The following is a 13,207-nucleotide window of genomic DNA, read 5'->3' on the forward strand; positions in this document are numbered from 1 at the left end:
AAAAATAATAATAGCTTTGTCATATTTTTAGAAGTTTTAAATTAATAATTGCTAACCATGTTACTAATAATAATGAACATAATATCAAAAATGGTAAGTTTTCTAAACACATTATTAGTACTATTATCTTTGTTCAATGTATAGTTTTATTTGAGATTTTAATATTTATTGTCACTTGTTTTTATCGACAAAAATATGGGCAAATTATTTGACAAAAAATTCTACTTACTTTTACCTATCCTAGCCTATAATTGATAGGAATTTTTTTTTTCAAAATGAACCCTAATGTATTTATATCTACCACAGTAATAATTAATGCTAGGATTTTATCTCCATAACGTGAAAAGTTTAGACAAATAAAAAAGGACATGTAAAAAGAAAAAAATGAGCAAATAATTAGAGATAAATAAATAAATAATTTGATCGTATGTATTGAAACCTCGATTAAATTTAAATATCACATTGTAGGGTATATTTAGGAATAAAACTCCTAGCTCGAAGTCATTTTAAAAAATAATTAATTTGACCATCTGTATTGAAACCTCGATTAAATTCAAATATCACGTGGTAAGATTTATTTAGGAATAACACTCCTAGCTCGAACCCATTCTAAATTAATAACCATGCTTTGTTCTTTTCGGGAAAATTAATTAATTATAAAGCTTGAAATTAAAATTTATATATTTTAAAGAAGGTCAAATACATAAGTAGATTTCTAAATTTGTTGGCTTTTTTTTTTTTCAGATACCTTAACTACGTCATTTTTCTATTAGATCATTGAACCCCATAATTTGTTCCGTTTAAACAAACACTGTTATTTGATGTGAAACCAGATTTGTGAGGGGTATTGATAGATGATACATATGTTGTTCCAGAACGCATTAGTCCAATTGATAGTGAAAATGTTCGAGAATAATTGTGTTTTACTTAAGTCATTTGAACACATTAGAAAACAAATGAGACTAACACGGTTTGTCTTCATTTCCTCAATCAAAATTATTACAATTCGAACACAATTGAAGGCATTTACAATAGAAAAACGGATCAAAATCAACCAACAATGTTTAAAGGAACAAATTATGGGTGGTTCAATGATTTAATGGAAAAATGACGTAGTTGAAATACCTGAGAGGAAAAAATCCAATAAATTTATGGATCTATTTATGTATTTGGCCTTTTAAAACTATATAAAAAGTATGTACTTCATATAGCAATTATTCTCACGTTAATTAATATGACAAAAAATATGTATGTTTAAAATATTAGTAAAAATTAATATAATTTGTTTCTCAGAGACAACTAATTTGTGACGAAAAATAAAAAATTAAATTCTTTGCAGAAAAAACTGACACTTCATTTAATAAAAAACATTTAACATGATGCAAAGATAACAACGTGTCATGCATAGCTAGTTCCTTGGTAATGGCTTAATCTATAGATAGAAAGCCCTATGATGGGAAACTACCACGTTAGGTTTGGAGAGAGATGGGACCGGTTATATAATAGGGGAAGATTGCAATTTTTCCCTTTTCTAGTTTTTTCTTTGTTTTATTTTTTAACTTTTTATACATTAATATATCAGTTAATTTTATTTTTTGAAAAAATTGAATTTTTTTATTTTTCTTGTCCAGGATTGAGTACAAGGAAAAGGTAACAAGTAAGAAATTGTAGTCAAGATTAATTGAAATGCAAAGAGGTATTATTGAGGACAAGAGGGATCGAATCGTAGACAGTGGCGAAATCAGAAATTTTAATAAAGAAATTAAAATTTAAAAAGTAAACATATGAATTAATGGGAGAGAATTCGACATTTATAATACATACTTAAAAAATAATTTTAATCATATATAAATAAAAATATTATCAAATATGAACTTTATATAATAGGGTCAAGAATATGGCAAAAAAATATGTATATATTTTTCTCAATTTATTAAAAATGTACAAATTAAATATACATTCACAATAATTTGTAAGAGATTGCTAACACAATTTTTTTTTTACTGCAATTAGGCAAAACAATTAGCCTAATTGTCTTGGTAGAGTGTGGACCATAAAAAGGTAATTAGCCTAATAATGATTAGGGATAATTAAGATACTGAATTGTCGATCAAATAATTTATAAAATATACTTTCTTTGTTATTTTTAATTATTATATTACACTTTTTGAAAATTAATATCTATTAATTTAACGTATATATTTGTTATAGATAAAATTTTGCCTTCATGACACTTTGATTTACGTGGTATGAATTTTAATAGCTCAATTACATTTTGATGATGTTAAATAATAATAAACATGTTTCTAATTTAATATATATATATATATATATATATATATATATATAAAATAAATTTACTAATATTAATATATATATTTTTAAAATTTATTAAATCAGTCAAATTTATATGGGGCTACTAAATCCACCAACCCTGGAGTAAATAGTTATAGGGACTAAACAGACAACACAACATGCATGAATCTAACTTTTATACTTCAAGAATTTATTGCTTTTTAATTGTTACAGCCGTTAATATGGGCGAGTCCATTCTATCTGGGCTAACTTATACAGATTTTGATATTTTACAGGTCAGATTAGATTGAGCTAACTCATTTTTTGTGTTGGTCAAAAAAGGTCGGCCCAACTTATAATTACGTGGGCTACAGGCTCGGCGGGTCAGTCCCTTTTTTAAAATTATATTTTTTATAACTATTGAATAAATTATAAATTATAATTTTAAAATATTATCATTAATATCGACAAAAACAATATTACATGATGTTGATGTTATTAATTCTTAATCAAATCTATGAACAAATTATTTTTATAATATTTATTAAGTTTTTTTTTAAAAGTAAAAGAATAAATATCTAATTAGAAATATAACCTAATTGTTTTGAGTTTGGATTCTCTTTAATTTTAAATTTTAATATTATATTATATTTTTAATTCATTTTTATTGGCCCACGGGCCGACCGTATCGATATTTCTCAAGCCCTTCAAATCAACAGACTTACTTCAGGCTGGGGTAAAAAAACCCTTTTCTTAAACGGGCTCCAAAAATCTTAGACCATCTCTATTGAAGGGCTAAAGTTAACATTTTTTTAAAAAATAAAAATTATACTATTTAACTTCATTTTATTTTTAAAATAATTTTTGTTTAAAATGCTCCTTCAATTCACCCATGAGATGTTAAGATTACATTTTTAATTTCTCTAAATATAAAACTGGGAATTAATTTATTGGTTAAGAAAATTCAAAATTTACCTTAAAATACATTTTTGAATTTCTTTTGAATACTTTTAATAAAAATTTAATTCGCCACTGTATTTATTAGCTAACCTATCAACTAAATATTAAGGGAAAACACTTTTTCTTTTAGTAATAGTTTCTTTTATTTAAAGCTAGTATATTAATTGGGAGCTTTATAAGATGACCTAAAAATGATGGTTTAGAGGGTTTTGGGTGGGTGGGTTGGGGGGGGGGGGGTAATTATGTATATAGTTACTAATATATAAAAATATAAAATAAAAAGAAGACAAAATGCCCTATTATTATTCAAATTTATGTTTTTTTTGTCTGGTTGTACTGCATTAGCTAACCTTACATACTCTCTTGTTTGTCCTACATAAAAGGTTATCAATGAGAATTGCGATGAAGCAGTAAGTATTTTTTTATTATTAATTAAAAGGTATTATGTTCGAGCTCTCATAAGCTAGAGTCGTCTTTTTTAGAAGGCGTTTTATTCCTCAATATGAGATTTCCTGACACGAATTTAGATTTAATCAGACTATAATATAAATACAGAACGCCGAGTAAGAAAAAATAGAAGGTCCAGGACAAAATAAAAGACCAATAAAATATTGAAAGTATTATTTGTTTTGTTCATAGAATTATTATGGAGGTAGAAATAAATAATCATTCAATATCTCAGATCTTCTCTTGTTTTACTAAAAATTTCTATGAAGAACATGACAATTTTTTTATCTTACTCAATTTTATTCAATATGCCATTGAAACAAAAATAAATATATATAAGGAAATAATAATTTGGTAAGTTAAAATGTAACACAAAAATAGCATAAATATTCTTGAAAATGAAAGAAATGATTTTTATTTTTCTTTGTTTGTTAAAACACATGGATGATTATTATTTTCACCTAATTACAGTTGGGTAGGTGGGGGGCTGATGAAAAAAAGATTCAGAGTATATAGGAAAACAAGACATACACCCATGTTTGAATAATTTTTTTTAAAAAAGTGATATATTTTTATATTTACTATTTACTAACAATTTAATTATTTTGTATTGAGATAATAATTTAGGGAAAATGCACAAGTACCCCCTCAATCTATATCTTAAATCCTAGAGATACACTTCTACTATACTAAAGTCCTATTACCCCTGAACTTATTTTATAAGTAATTTTCTATCCCTTTTCGGTTTACATGGCACTAGCTCGAAAAAAAATCAACCAGCGTTGGGCCCACAAGATAGTGTCACGTAGGCCGAAAAGGGGTAGAAAATTATTAATAAAATAAGTTCAGAAAGGTAATATGACCTTAGTATGATATAAATGTGTTTCTGAAATTTCGGGCATAGGTGAGAGGGTACTTGTGCTTTATCCCTAATAATTTACAAACATATATTAAATATCTATGATTTATTTTTATTTTCACACTATAAATTTTAATTTTTTTTTTACTCGAATTATGTGTTCAGTTAAATAGCTATCTTATAAAATAAGATGGAGAAAGTAATAAATATAAAATTTAATACAAAAATAGACAGCTAGGCTAAATCAAAATACTGCATGTTCTATTTATATATAATATAGTATACACCTTCTCCATAACTTCTTAATATATTTGTATATTTGTTGTTCAAGTCCTCTCTCATTATTAGCATTTTAATATAAAGTTTTTCTTTTTAAGACTTTGGGGAAAATAATATTTCCAATAATACTATTTTTTTTCTTGTGCAACATGATCATCCAAAGGGCTTCATCCTTTCAAAGGGCTCTATTTACTTCTTTTGAGAAGAAGGTCAGTGTATATTTCTCCATCTTAATCATTTTTTTTTAAATTTTTTCGTAACATAAATATTGTTAAGAACTCTCTAACATGAAAATAAAAAAGTTTATAACACTGAACTAAATTCCTAAGTTTAATATGAGTCCCTTATCACTGTGTTTTAATTTGATTAAACATAAAATTTAAGAAAGTAAATGAATTTTTTTGTATTTTATGATCTTAAAGACCACACTATTTAAAAGCCTCTTTCATTTATATAATTAATTTCGTGTCTAGTTAAATTATGACACTTAAAGAATTGGTTAATTATAAGAATATATAATACTGAGTAAGATTTGTTGGTAACATTGGAATTAGTAATATTGAATTATTATTTATCCACTGGTTGATTTTGTGTATGAAATTTTTATCTTTAATCATATGCTTATTCATGTATTATACTCTTTTGTTGACGATACTATATTTTGCTATGTATTAGTTATACAATCTATAATATATTAGGCGTATAATAATAGATAAAAATCCTATTAAAATAATTAAATGGTATCAATTTTCTTACTCATTAAACAACTTTTTAAATTGAATTAAAAGAATCAGAGCGCTCTCAATCTTATCTTAATTTACGTGACACAACACTTTTAAATTTAAAAACATTTAATTTCATACTTTACGATATACACTTTTATAACACATACAAATGTTATGAATATGACACATTTAAGCGTTACATGTCGAAATTTTTATAACTACACAAATCTTAGACATGCTTAATTTTTTTTAATAAATTTCAAGAAAATTTATTTATTTCATAAAGTTTAGTCTATATCATTTCAAACTAAGTCAAATTAAAATTAATACAGTACTTATTTGCCTTTCCATATTTATTTCATCTTTTAATAACGTATTTAATATTTTATAACATTTGTGTCGCTATAAAATTTCGTTTCGATTTATGGTTGTAGGTAGGACCAAGGTACTTTACTGCCCCTGCTCTAACTTCTGCACAACCTTCAACTTATAGGTAAGTTACATTTAAAATTAAATAACTCTATTTTTCTTTTATTAATTGATATTTTATCGCGTGTATTTTACTTGAAGGAAAAATAATGTTTTATAAGTAAAAATGATTGTTTTTTGTGTTTTTTTCAAAATTTTACTTATAAAACTATACGGAATATATTTATTATTATTATTTATATTTTTATTATTATTATTATTATTATTATTATTATTATTATTATTATTATTATTATTATTTCAGGGATTATGAATCAAGGGATATTTTTGATTGGGATAATCTTGGATTTAAATTAATTCAAACTGATTATATGTTTATGACAAAAAGTTCTCAAAATGGGAATTTTGAAAAAGGCAAACTTAATCCTTATGGGAATATTGAATTAAGTCCCTCTGCTGGTGTATTGAACTATGGACAGGTACTTTATTTTTTATTTTTTTTTTAGCTCAAAAAAAATTAATTTTACTTTTTAATGTTTTATAATTAAAGTTAGATTATTAAATGTTTCTCTTTTAAGAATATGCAGAATGTTAAAAGGACAGATAATAATGATTAAATACACTACTTAATCCACTCCTTTTTACTAGTCCCTTTTTTTAATTTCTTTAAAAAATATTATACATGTTAATTATATTTTCAAATATATTTTTACTTGAACTCTACGTTAAAACTTAATGATAAGGATAATATTTTAATGTTTTTTTTCTTAATTTACTAAATAAAAAAGGTAAAAAAAAAACAAACCAATCTAGTAGGAGTATTTATAGCTATTTGGCAAGTGGTATTTAAAGCCTATTTGACTAAATTTATTGAAATTCAAAAAAAAAAAGAAAAAAGAGAGTGACTGTAGAATCATTTAATTTCTGACCTGTGAGAATGATATAGTATATGATATAAAAATAAGACAAAATTATGAAATTATGACTATAGTAGTAGTAATAACTATTACGTACCAAACTTTCATTTTCTTCATTTATGACTATAGTATAGCAATAACGGTTCATTTAGATATGTGATATGAAAATTACGATATATATATATATATAAATAATTAAATTTTTTAAATTTAACAACGAATAAGTCATAGTTTATAAATAAAATATTTGAATCTAAGGCGTTAGTATTAAAAAGAGACATACATCTTAGTTTCTTTTACAAATTAAATATCTGCAATTACAAACTTTCAATACACATAATTTTATAAAAATCTACTTAAATGACAATCACTTCACACAGTACAACATGCAAAAATTTTAAATAACAAAACTGCTTTTTTACGGAATATAAATTTATAAGTCAAGTATTACACTTTTTTTTTAAAAAAGAAATTGAAATTATAATATGATATCATATGTTCTTACGTTGATCTGAAGTTAAAATTTTCTATGGTGTATCGAAACGTTAATTTGAAATCATGATCGAAACAGGGTTTAATTGAAGGTACAAAAGCTTATAGAGTGGATGATGGAAGAATATTTCTATTTCGTCCACAAGAAAGTGGAATTAGAATGCAAATTGGTGCTAAAAGAATGTGTATGCCTTCTCCTTCTATTCAACAATTTGTTGATGCTGTCAAGTTAACAACTATAGCTAATAAACGTTGGGTAAGTAAATTATTATTTTTTTCTCAAAAAAAAAATACATTTTATTAAAACGCGATTAATACGACAGGAATATAATTTTTCTATGATTTTTAGGGCTTTTGGTTCATTTAACAAGTTTTAAAAAGGATAAAATGGACTTCTATGATACGTTCTGTTTAGTAAATGTTATCGTTCTTTAGATTTTAAGAATGTTCGTTATGACACAACTTTATAACATTTTTTTTCGAGTTTTGATACTAAAAATAGAGTAAATTTCCTTATTGACCTAATATGTTTGCGATTTGTGTTTGACTAAAATTTCGTAAATGTTTTTTAACTAGCTAGATACACTTTTACAATTCAAATCACTCTTCTAGCCCTCCTAAAAGCTTGATCAAACACTATGTTAAATTAGATGAAGGAAATGTAATTTTACATTACATATAATTCTATCGATTTGAGTGATTATTCAAAAAGTAACTCCTCAAATCTATCTCTACGATTACTATATGTCAGTTATTTCATAATTCATATCATAAAACATCTTTTCTTTGACATTCTTATCGTACCAAACACATAAATTTTATATTTTTATCGCGATCCGCTATATCATTTTTTTTCTAAAATAACAATATGTTTTTTTTTTTTATATATATATATGAAAAAAAAAAAAACAGATCCCTCCTGCTGGAAAAGGGTCACTTTATATTAGGCCTTTGCTTATTGGAAATGGACCTATACTTGGAATTGCTCCAGCACCAGAGTATACATTTATTGTCTATGCTTGTCCTGTTGGAAATTATTTAAGGGTAATTTTTAAATTTTAACATTGTAATTTATTGATATAAAAATATAATTTTTATTTAATTTTCTTAATTTTTTTTTTTTATATATATAGAATGGGACACAACCTTTAACTTTATATGTTGAAGAAGAACATCATCGTGCATCACAAGGGGGAGCTGGTGGAGTCAAATCCATTACTAATTATGCTCCGGTAAATCTTCTATTTTTTTATAACAGTTATTCTCTATAATAAAATTTTATGGTGACGTACAATTTTGTTAATAATGTTATCTTGTATATGCTCTATTAGACTATATATAATCACACATCAGTATAGTAGCTAAGAAATATCTAAGAAAACGATGTTATTATAGAAAGTTTTGATTGTATATGTCGATGATATAACAATTCTTTTACTCATATAACCTTATTTTTGAGATATAAATCCTATCTTTACGGAGGATTGCCATTAATGTAATCCATTCTTTGAATTTCGATATTCTAAATTCTTTCTGTTTCAATTTATTTGAAGGTTTTTAATTGGACATAAAATAAAATGGAAAAAGGTTTTTGAGACTTATGACTTAAGAATAAATCAAAAGATATTTGTGTAACTCATCTCATTAAATAAGGACAAAATAAGAAGTTTAAAATTTTAATGTCGCTAAATATAGAAATATGTCATTATTTTGAAATTGATTAAAAATGAAAAGTATTACATAAATTGATTCAAAGGGTGTGATTTTTTATTTTTTTTTTACAAATATTAAAACTGTAATTTACGTTTGATCGAAATTTCAAAAAGTATGCTTTTGGAGAGGAAAAAACCCTAAAGCTTGGCCAAATATCTCAACGACGTAAAATAAAACTTTAAACTTCTCAGAAACTTGATCAAACAGACTATTAATATATTCATATAAAAATGATATTAATTGTTAGTGTTTGTATGTTAAAAGTCCATTTATTTATTTTTTGGTCAATGTAGGTGATAAAAGCTATACAGGAAGCAAAAGATAGAGGATACTCAGATGTATTATATCTTGATTCAGTAAATAAAAAATATATTGAAGAGGTCTCTGCTGCTAACATATTCCTTGTAAAGGTAATTAAAAAAATTTAACCTATGGTCTAATTATTTTAATATAATTTTTTATCCTACATTTAAAATATGTCAAATATTCAATAGGGAAAAAACATTTCAACACCAATTGCTAGTGGAACCATTCTTGAAGGTGTCACAAGGAAAAGTATTATAGACATTGCACATGATCTTGGATACAAGGTATATATTATATAGAAATATTAATAAAGTTAAATATCATTTGGAGATTTAGTTTACAATATATATATATATATATAGTATACAAATAATATATTATCAATAGTCATATTGATAAACTATATGAATGAAATGTATATTTATGTAAATTCTTACTTTGATCTAGTCTCTCTATATATATAGCTTTACATGATAAAGTTTACGACCTATCAAGTTAAATTTCTATTTTCGATGAAACAAATCATCGTCATGTGTATTTTCACTATTTATATTAACTCATAGGGTAGATAATATTCGCGCAACAAATTTAATTTAACATGTTATAGAAAAGTTGTTTGTCTTATTTTTCAGGTTATTAATTTTACTTATTTCGTTTATACAATAGTGGAGTCCCTTATCTAAAAAGTGTCTAATTGATCATAAATTTTTTCGTTTGAAAATTATATTGTTTAGTTTTTTTTTTTAATGTATATATACTATATGTTAAATTCCTTTGAATTATTCGTATCGTTAATTACGCTTTGATCTAGGTTGAAGAACGTTTGATTGAAGCAGATGAATTGTTTAGTGCTGATGAAGTATTTTGTACTGGAACTGCACTTGGTGTTGCTCCTGTAGGGAGTATTACCTACAAAAACAAAAGGTAATTTTAAATCCAATTTGAAATTTACGATCTAGCGTATCGAATAATTATCGTCCAAACTGAATCTAGACAGATATTATGGGAGTAGGTATAAGGTAGGGTGGTATAGTGTTGGAGAGGGTCGGGTTGTAGGGGCGTGGGTGGATTTAGATGGAGTCGAGGGGTTCATCCAAAAAAAAATTGTCGAAAAATTGTATTGTTTAGTTAATCTCTCTAGTTTTGTTGTTCGTGTAGAGATAGACTTGAATTTTGTCTAATCTGTTTATATCTAATCTGATCCACTCATATTTGATCTGACCTGCTCATTTGCCTGTAATATTATTGTCTTTTTAACTTTTTCCTACTATTTTTGAGGCATCCATATTTAATTAATTCTTGTTTTGCTACTATTTTGTTAATTATTTGGCTAATTAGGATTAATGATGTAAATTTGCAGGATTAACTACAAGGTAAGCTCAGACTTAATAAGTGAGCAATTGAACTCAAGATTAGTAGCAATTCAAAAAGGTATTATTGAGGACAAGAGGGGTTGGATTATTGAGATTAAGTGAATTTTTGGTTTAATGATGTTACCAAAGTTTTTCATTAGTTAAAGTTGTGCTGTATTTGTAGAGATTATAATATATGTTTGCAGTGTATGATAAATTAATTAATGAGATTAAGAGAAACTATATATTATTGTATTAATTAAAAGGGTATGATTAAGAGAAACTTTATATTATTGTATTAATTAAAGGGCAACTTTCACATATAGTAAATAAAAAATTTATATTTGTACGCTATAACAAAGTTTGCATAATTGAGCTTTATAGCAAACATAGAAACTATATAATTCGCTATACATATACAGTTGAAGCAAATTGTATAAAAGAAGTGTATAAAACAAGAAAGAGAAAGACACCTGAGCAGAGAACTGTATAAAAATGAAGTGTATAAAACGAATTGTATTATTATAAGTGTATAGAACGATTATATACAATTTGAATTTGTATAAAATGAGAAAGAGAGAAAGACAAAAGAGACTTGACAAGTAATATACAATTGAATCGAATTGTATAAAACGAGAAAGAGAGAAATTAGATACAATTTGAAAATTGTATAAAACGAGAACGAGAGAAAGACAAAAGAAACTGGGCAGGGGAGTATTTTTACTGTATAATTATAAGTGTATAGGACGAAAATATATGTACTTGCATGTGTATATACAATTTTCTCACGCTTTATACAAACAGAAACACAATTTATACATTTAGCTTTTGTTTGTATAAGTGAGAAAGGCGAGGGTGGCGAGCGAGATTTGGGAGAGTGGCGACCGAGATCTGAGAGAGGGGAACAAAAATATATGTATTTATATAATTTTCTCTGCTTTATACAATTAGAAATAATTTTCATACACTTGTGTTTGTGTAAAAAGTGAGAAAGCGAGCGAGAGATTGGAGGAGAGTGGCGAGCGAGATATTTGGAAGAGAGGCGTCTGACAATTTTTTGCAAACGTTTGCTATGGAGCACAATTAAATCAAACCCTAGCTACTCTATTTATTTTAGGTTATTAATTTGCTATTTTATACAATTTTCCCTTAATTTAACAGGATATATGTTCTAAAAGAGCTACTGATGTGTCAAGTGCACAAATAGTTGATTTAAGGGCCGCTTATATATTTATAGTGAAGTATATAATTTCTTATCAATTTAGCCGTTTCAAAATAAGTTTAAACTTACGAAATTGAAGTTTAATTTTTCTTACGTCTTTAGATAATGTGTAAAAATTTCAAACTTTAGATATTTAATCTGAAATTTAGCTTGACATTCTCGAGCTTGAGATTCCAAAGCCCGTTCATGATATATTATACATTTCATTTCGTTTAATCAATCAAGAAATGATTATCGCCCTATATATTTCGACAAACTAGGTTATAATAAAATATATGTATAAAACGTATAGAATCATTAGAAAACTAATTGATCGATTTGTATATGTCCACAACTTTTGTTAAAAAATCAATTGAGCGAACTATATATATTAGTAACTTTTCCGCACAAAAGTTTTGCATAAATTTAGTAAAATATACATATTAAATAAATTTCTTAAGACAAATACAAAATATAAACGAAAGTTCAATCAAACACATACACAGTATAACTCCGCTTTGATTTTAGTTTATAATATTTAGGTTTTAAACTAAAGGGGGAGGAGTTAAAATGGCAAGAGGGTGGGACAGTCTATTTATTAATATGTTACGTATTTTTTTTTAGAATAAAATTAAGGAAAAATTACTAAAATACACTACTTTAATTTATTTAATTTCATTAATTTCCTACTGATGTATTTAATTACAAAAATTCCTTTTTTTTTATCCCAAATGATACTAATTAAATTTTATACATTAAAATATTAAAAAGGCAATATTTACCTTACCAAGGTAAATCAAAATTTACCTTCCCAATGCATATTTACCTTTCCCCCAAAAAAATCACCTTCCCATATTTACCAACATTAATGTTATGTATTATATCTTCAACTACGATTTCATTCTCCTGGATATAACAAACAATATTGATCAAGTATCTCATTGTCAATTGGAAACTCTTTCAGAAACAATTACAGATAATTGCATCTTATTGTAGAAAGTAATAAAAGCACATGTGATATAAAATGAAGGCATAACAAGAAAGAACTTTTCTTAGGGAAAACCTTGGCCAATAGTATTTCACTTAATTGCCCACATAATGCTTCTCTCCTCCCCTTTAGTGATTTCAACACAGTGTTGTACTAATTAAATCTGTCAAAAACATATCATCTCCACAATTAGAATCTTGCAACCCCCACCCATTACGAGGAACTTAACATTAAGCTAAATTTT

General features: G+C 25.6%; 1 protein-coding gene across 1 annotated transcript; it reads left to right on the forward strand.

The window, feature by feature from the left end:
* Positions 1-4,842: 4,842 nt before the first annotated feature.
* On the forward strand, positions 4,843-11,135 carry LOC101253875 (branched-chain-amino-acid aminotransferase 2, chloroplastic). The gene is made up of 10 exons (XM_010316296.4): positions 4,843-5,049; positions 6,000-6,058; positions 6,299-6,473; positions 7,483-7,659; positions 8,316-8,447; positions 8,537-8,635; positions 9,410-9,526; positions 9,611-9,706; positions 10,234-10,346; positions 10,783-11,135. The coding sequence occupies exons 1-10, from the start codon at positions 4,990-4,992 to the stop codon at positions 10,895-10,897; spliced, it is 1,143 nt and encodes a 380-aa protein (XP_010314598.1). The 5' UTR covers positions 4,843-4,989; the 3' UTR covers positions 10,898-11,135.
* Positions 11,136-13,207: the final 2,072 nt, after the last annotated feature.

Source organism: Solanum lycopersicum, chromosome 12, assembly GCF_036512215.1.
Source record: "Solanum lycopersicum chromosome 12, SLM_r2.1".
Lineage (NCBI taxonomy): Eukaryota > Viridiplantae > Streptophyta > Magnoliopsida > Solanales > Solanaceae > Solanum > Solanum lycopersicum.

Excerpts from the sequence above, each read along its gene's own strand:
- LOC101253875 (XM_010316296.4), top strand. The coding sequence starts at position 4,990 with ATGATCATCCAAAGGGCTTCATCCTTTCAAAGGGCTCTATTTACTTCT. Across the intron at positions 6,059-6,298 it reads GCACAACCTTCAACTTATAG|GGATTATGAATCAAGGGATA; the intron begins GTAAGTTACATT and ends TTATTATTTCAG. Across the intron at positions 6,474-7,482 it reads GTGTATTGAACTATGGACAG|GGTTTAATTGAAGGTACAAA; the intron begins GTACTTTATTTT and ends TGATCGAAACAG.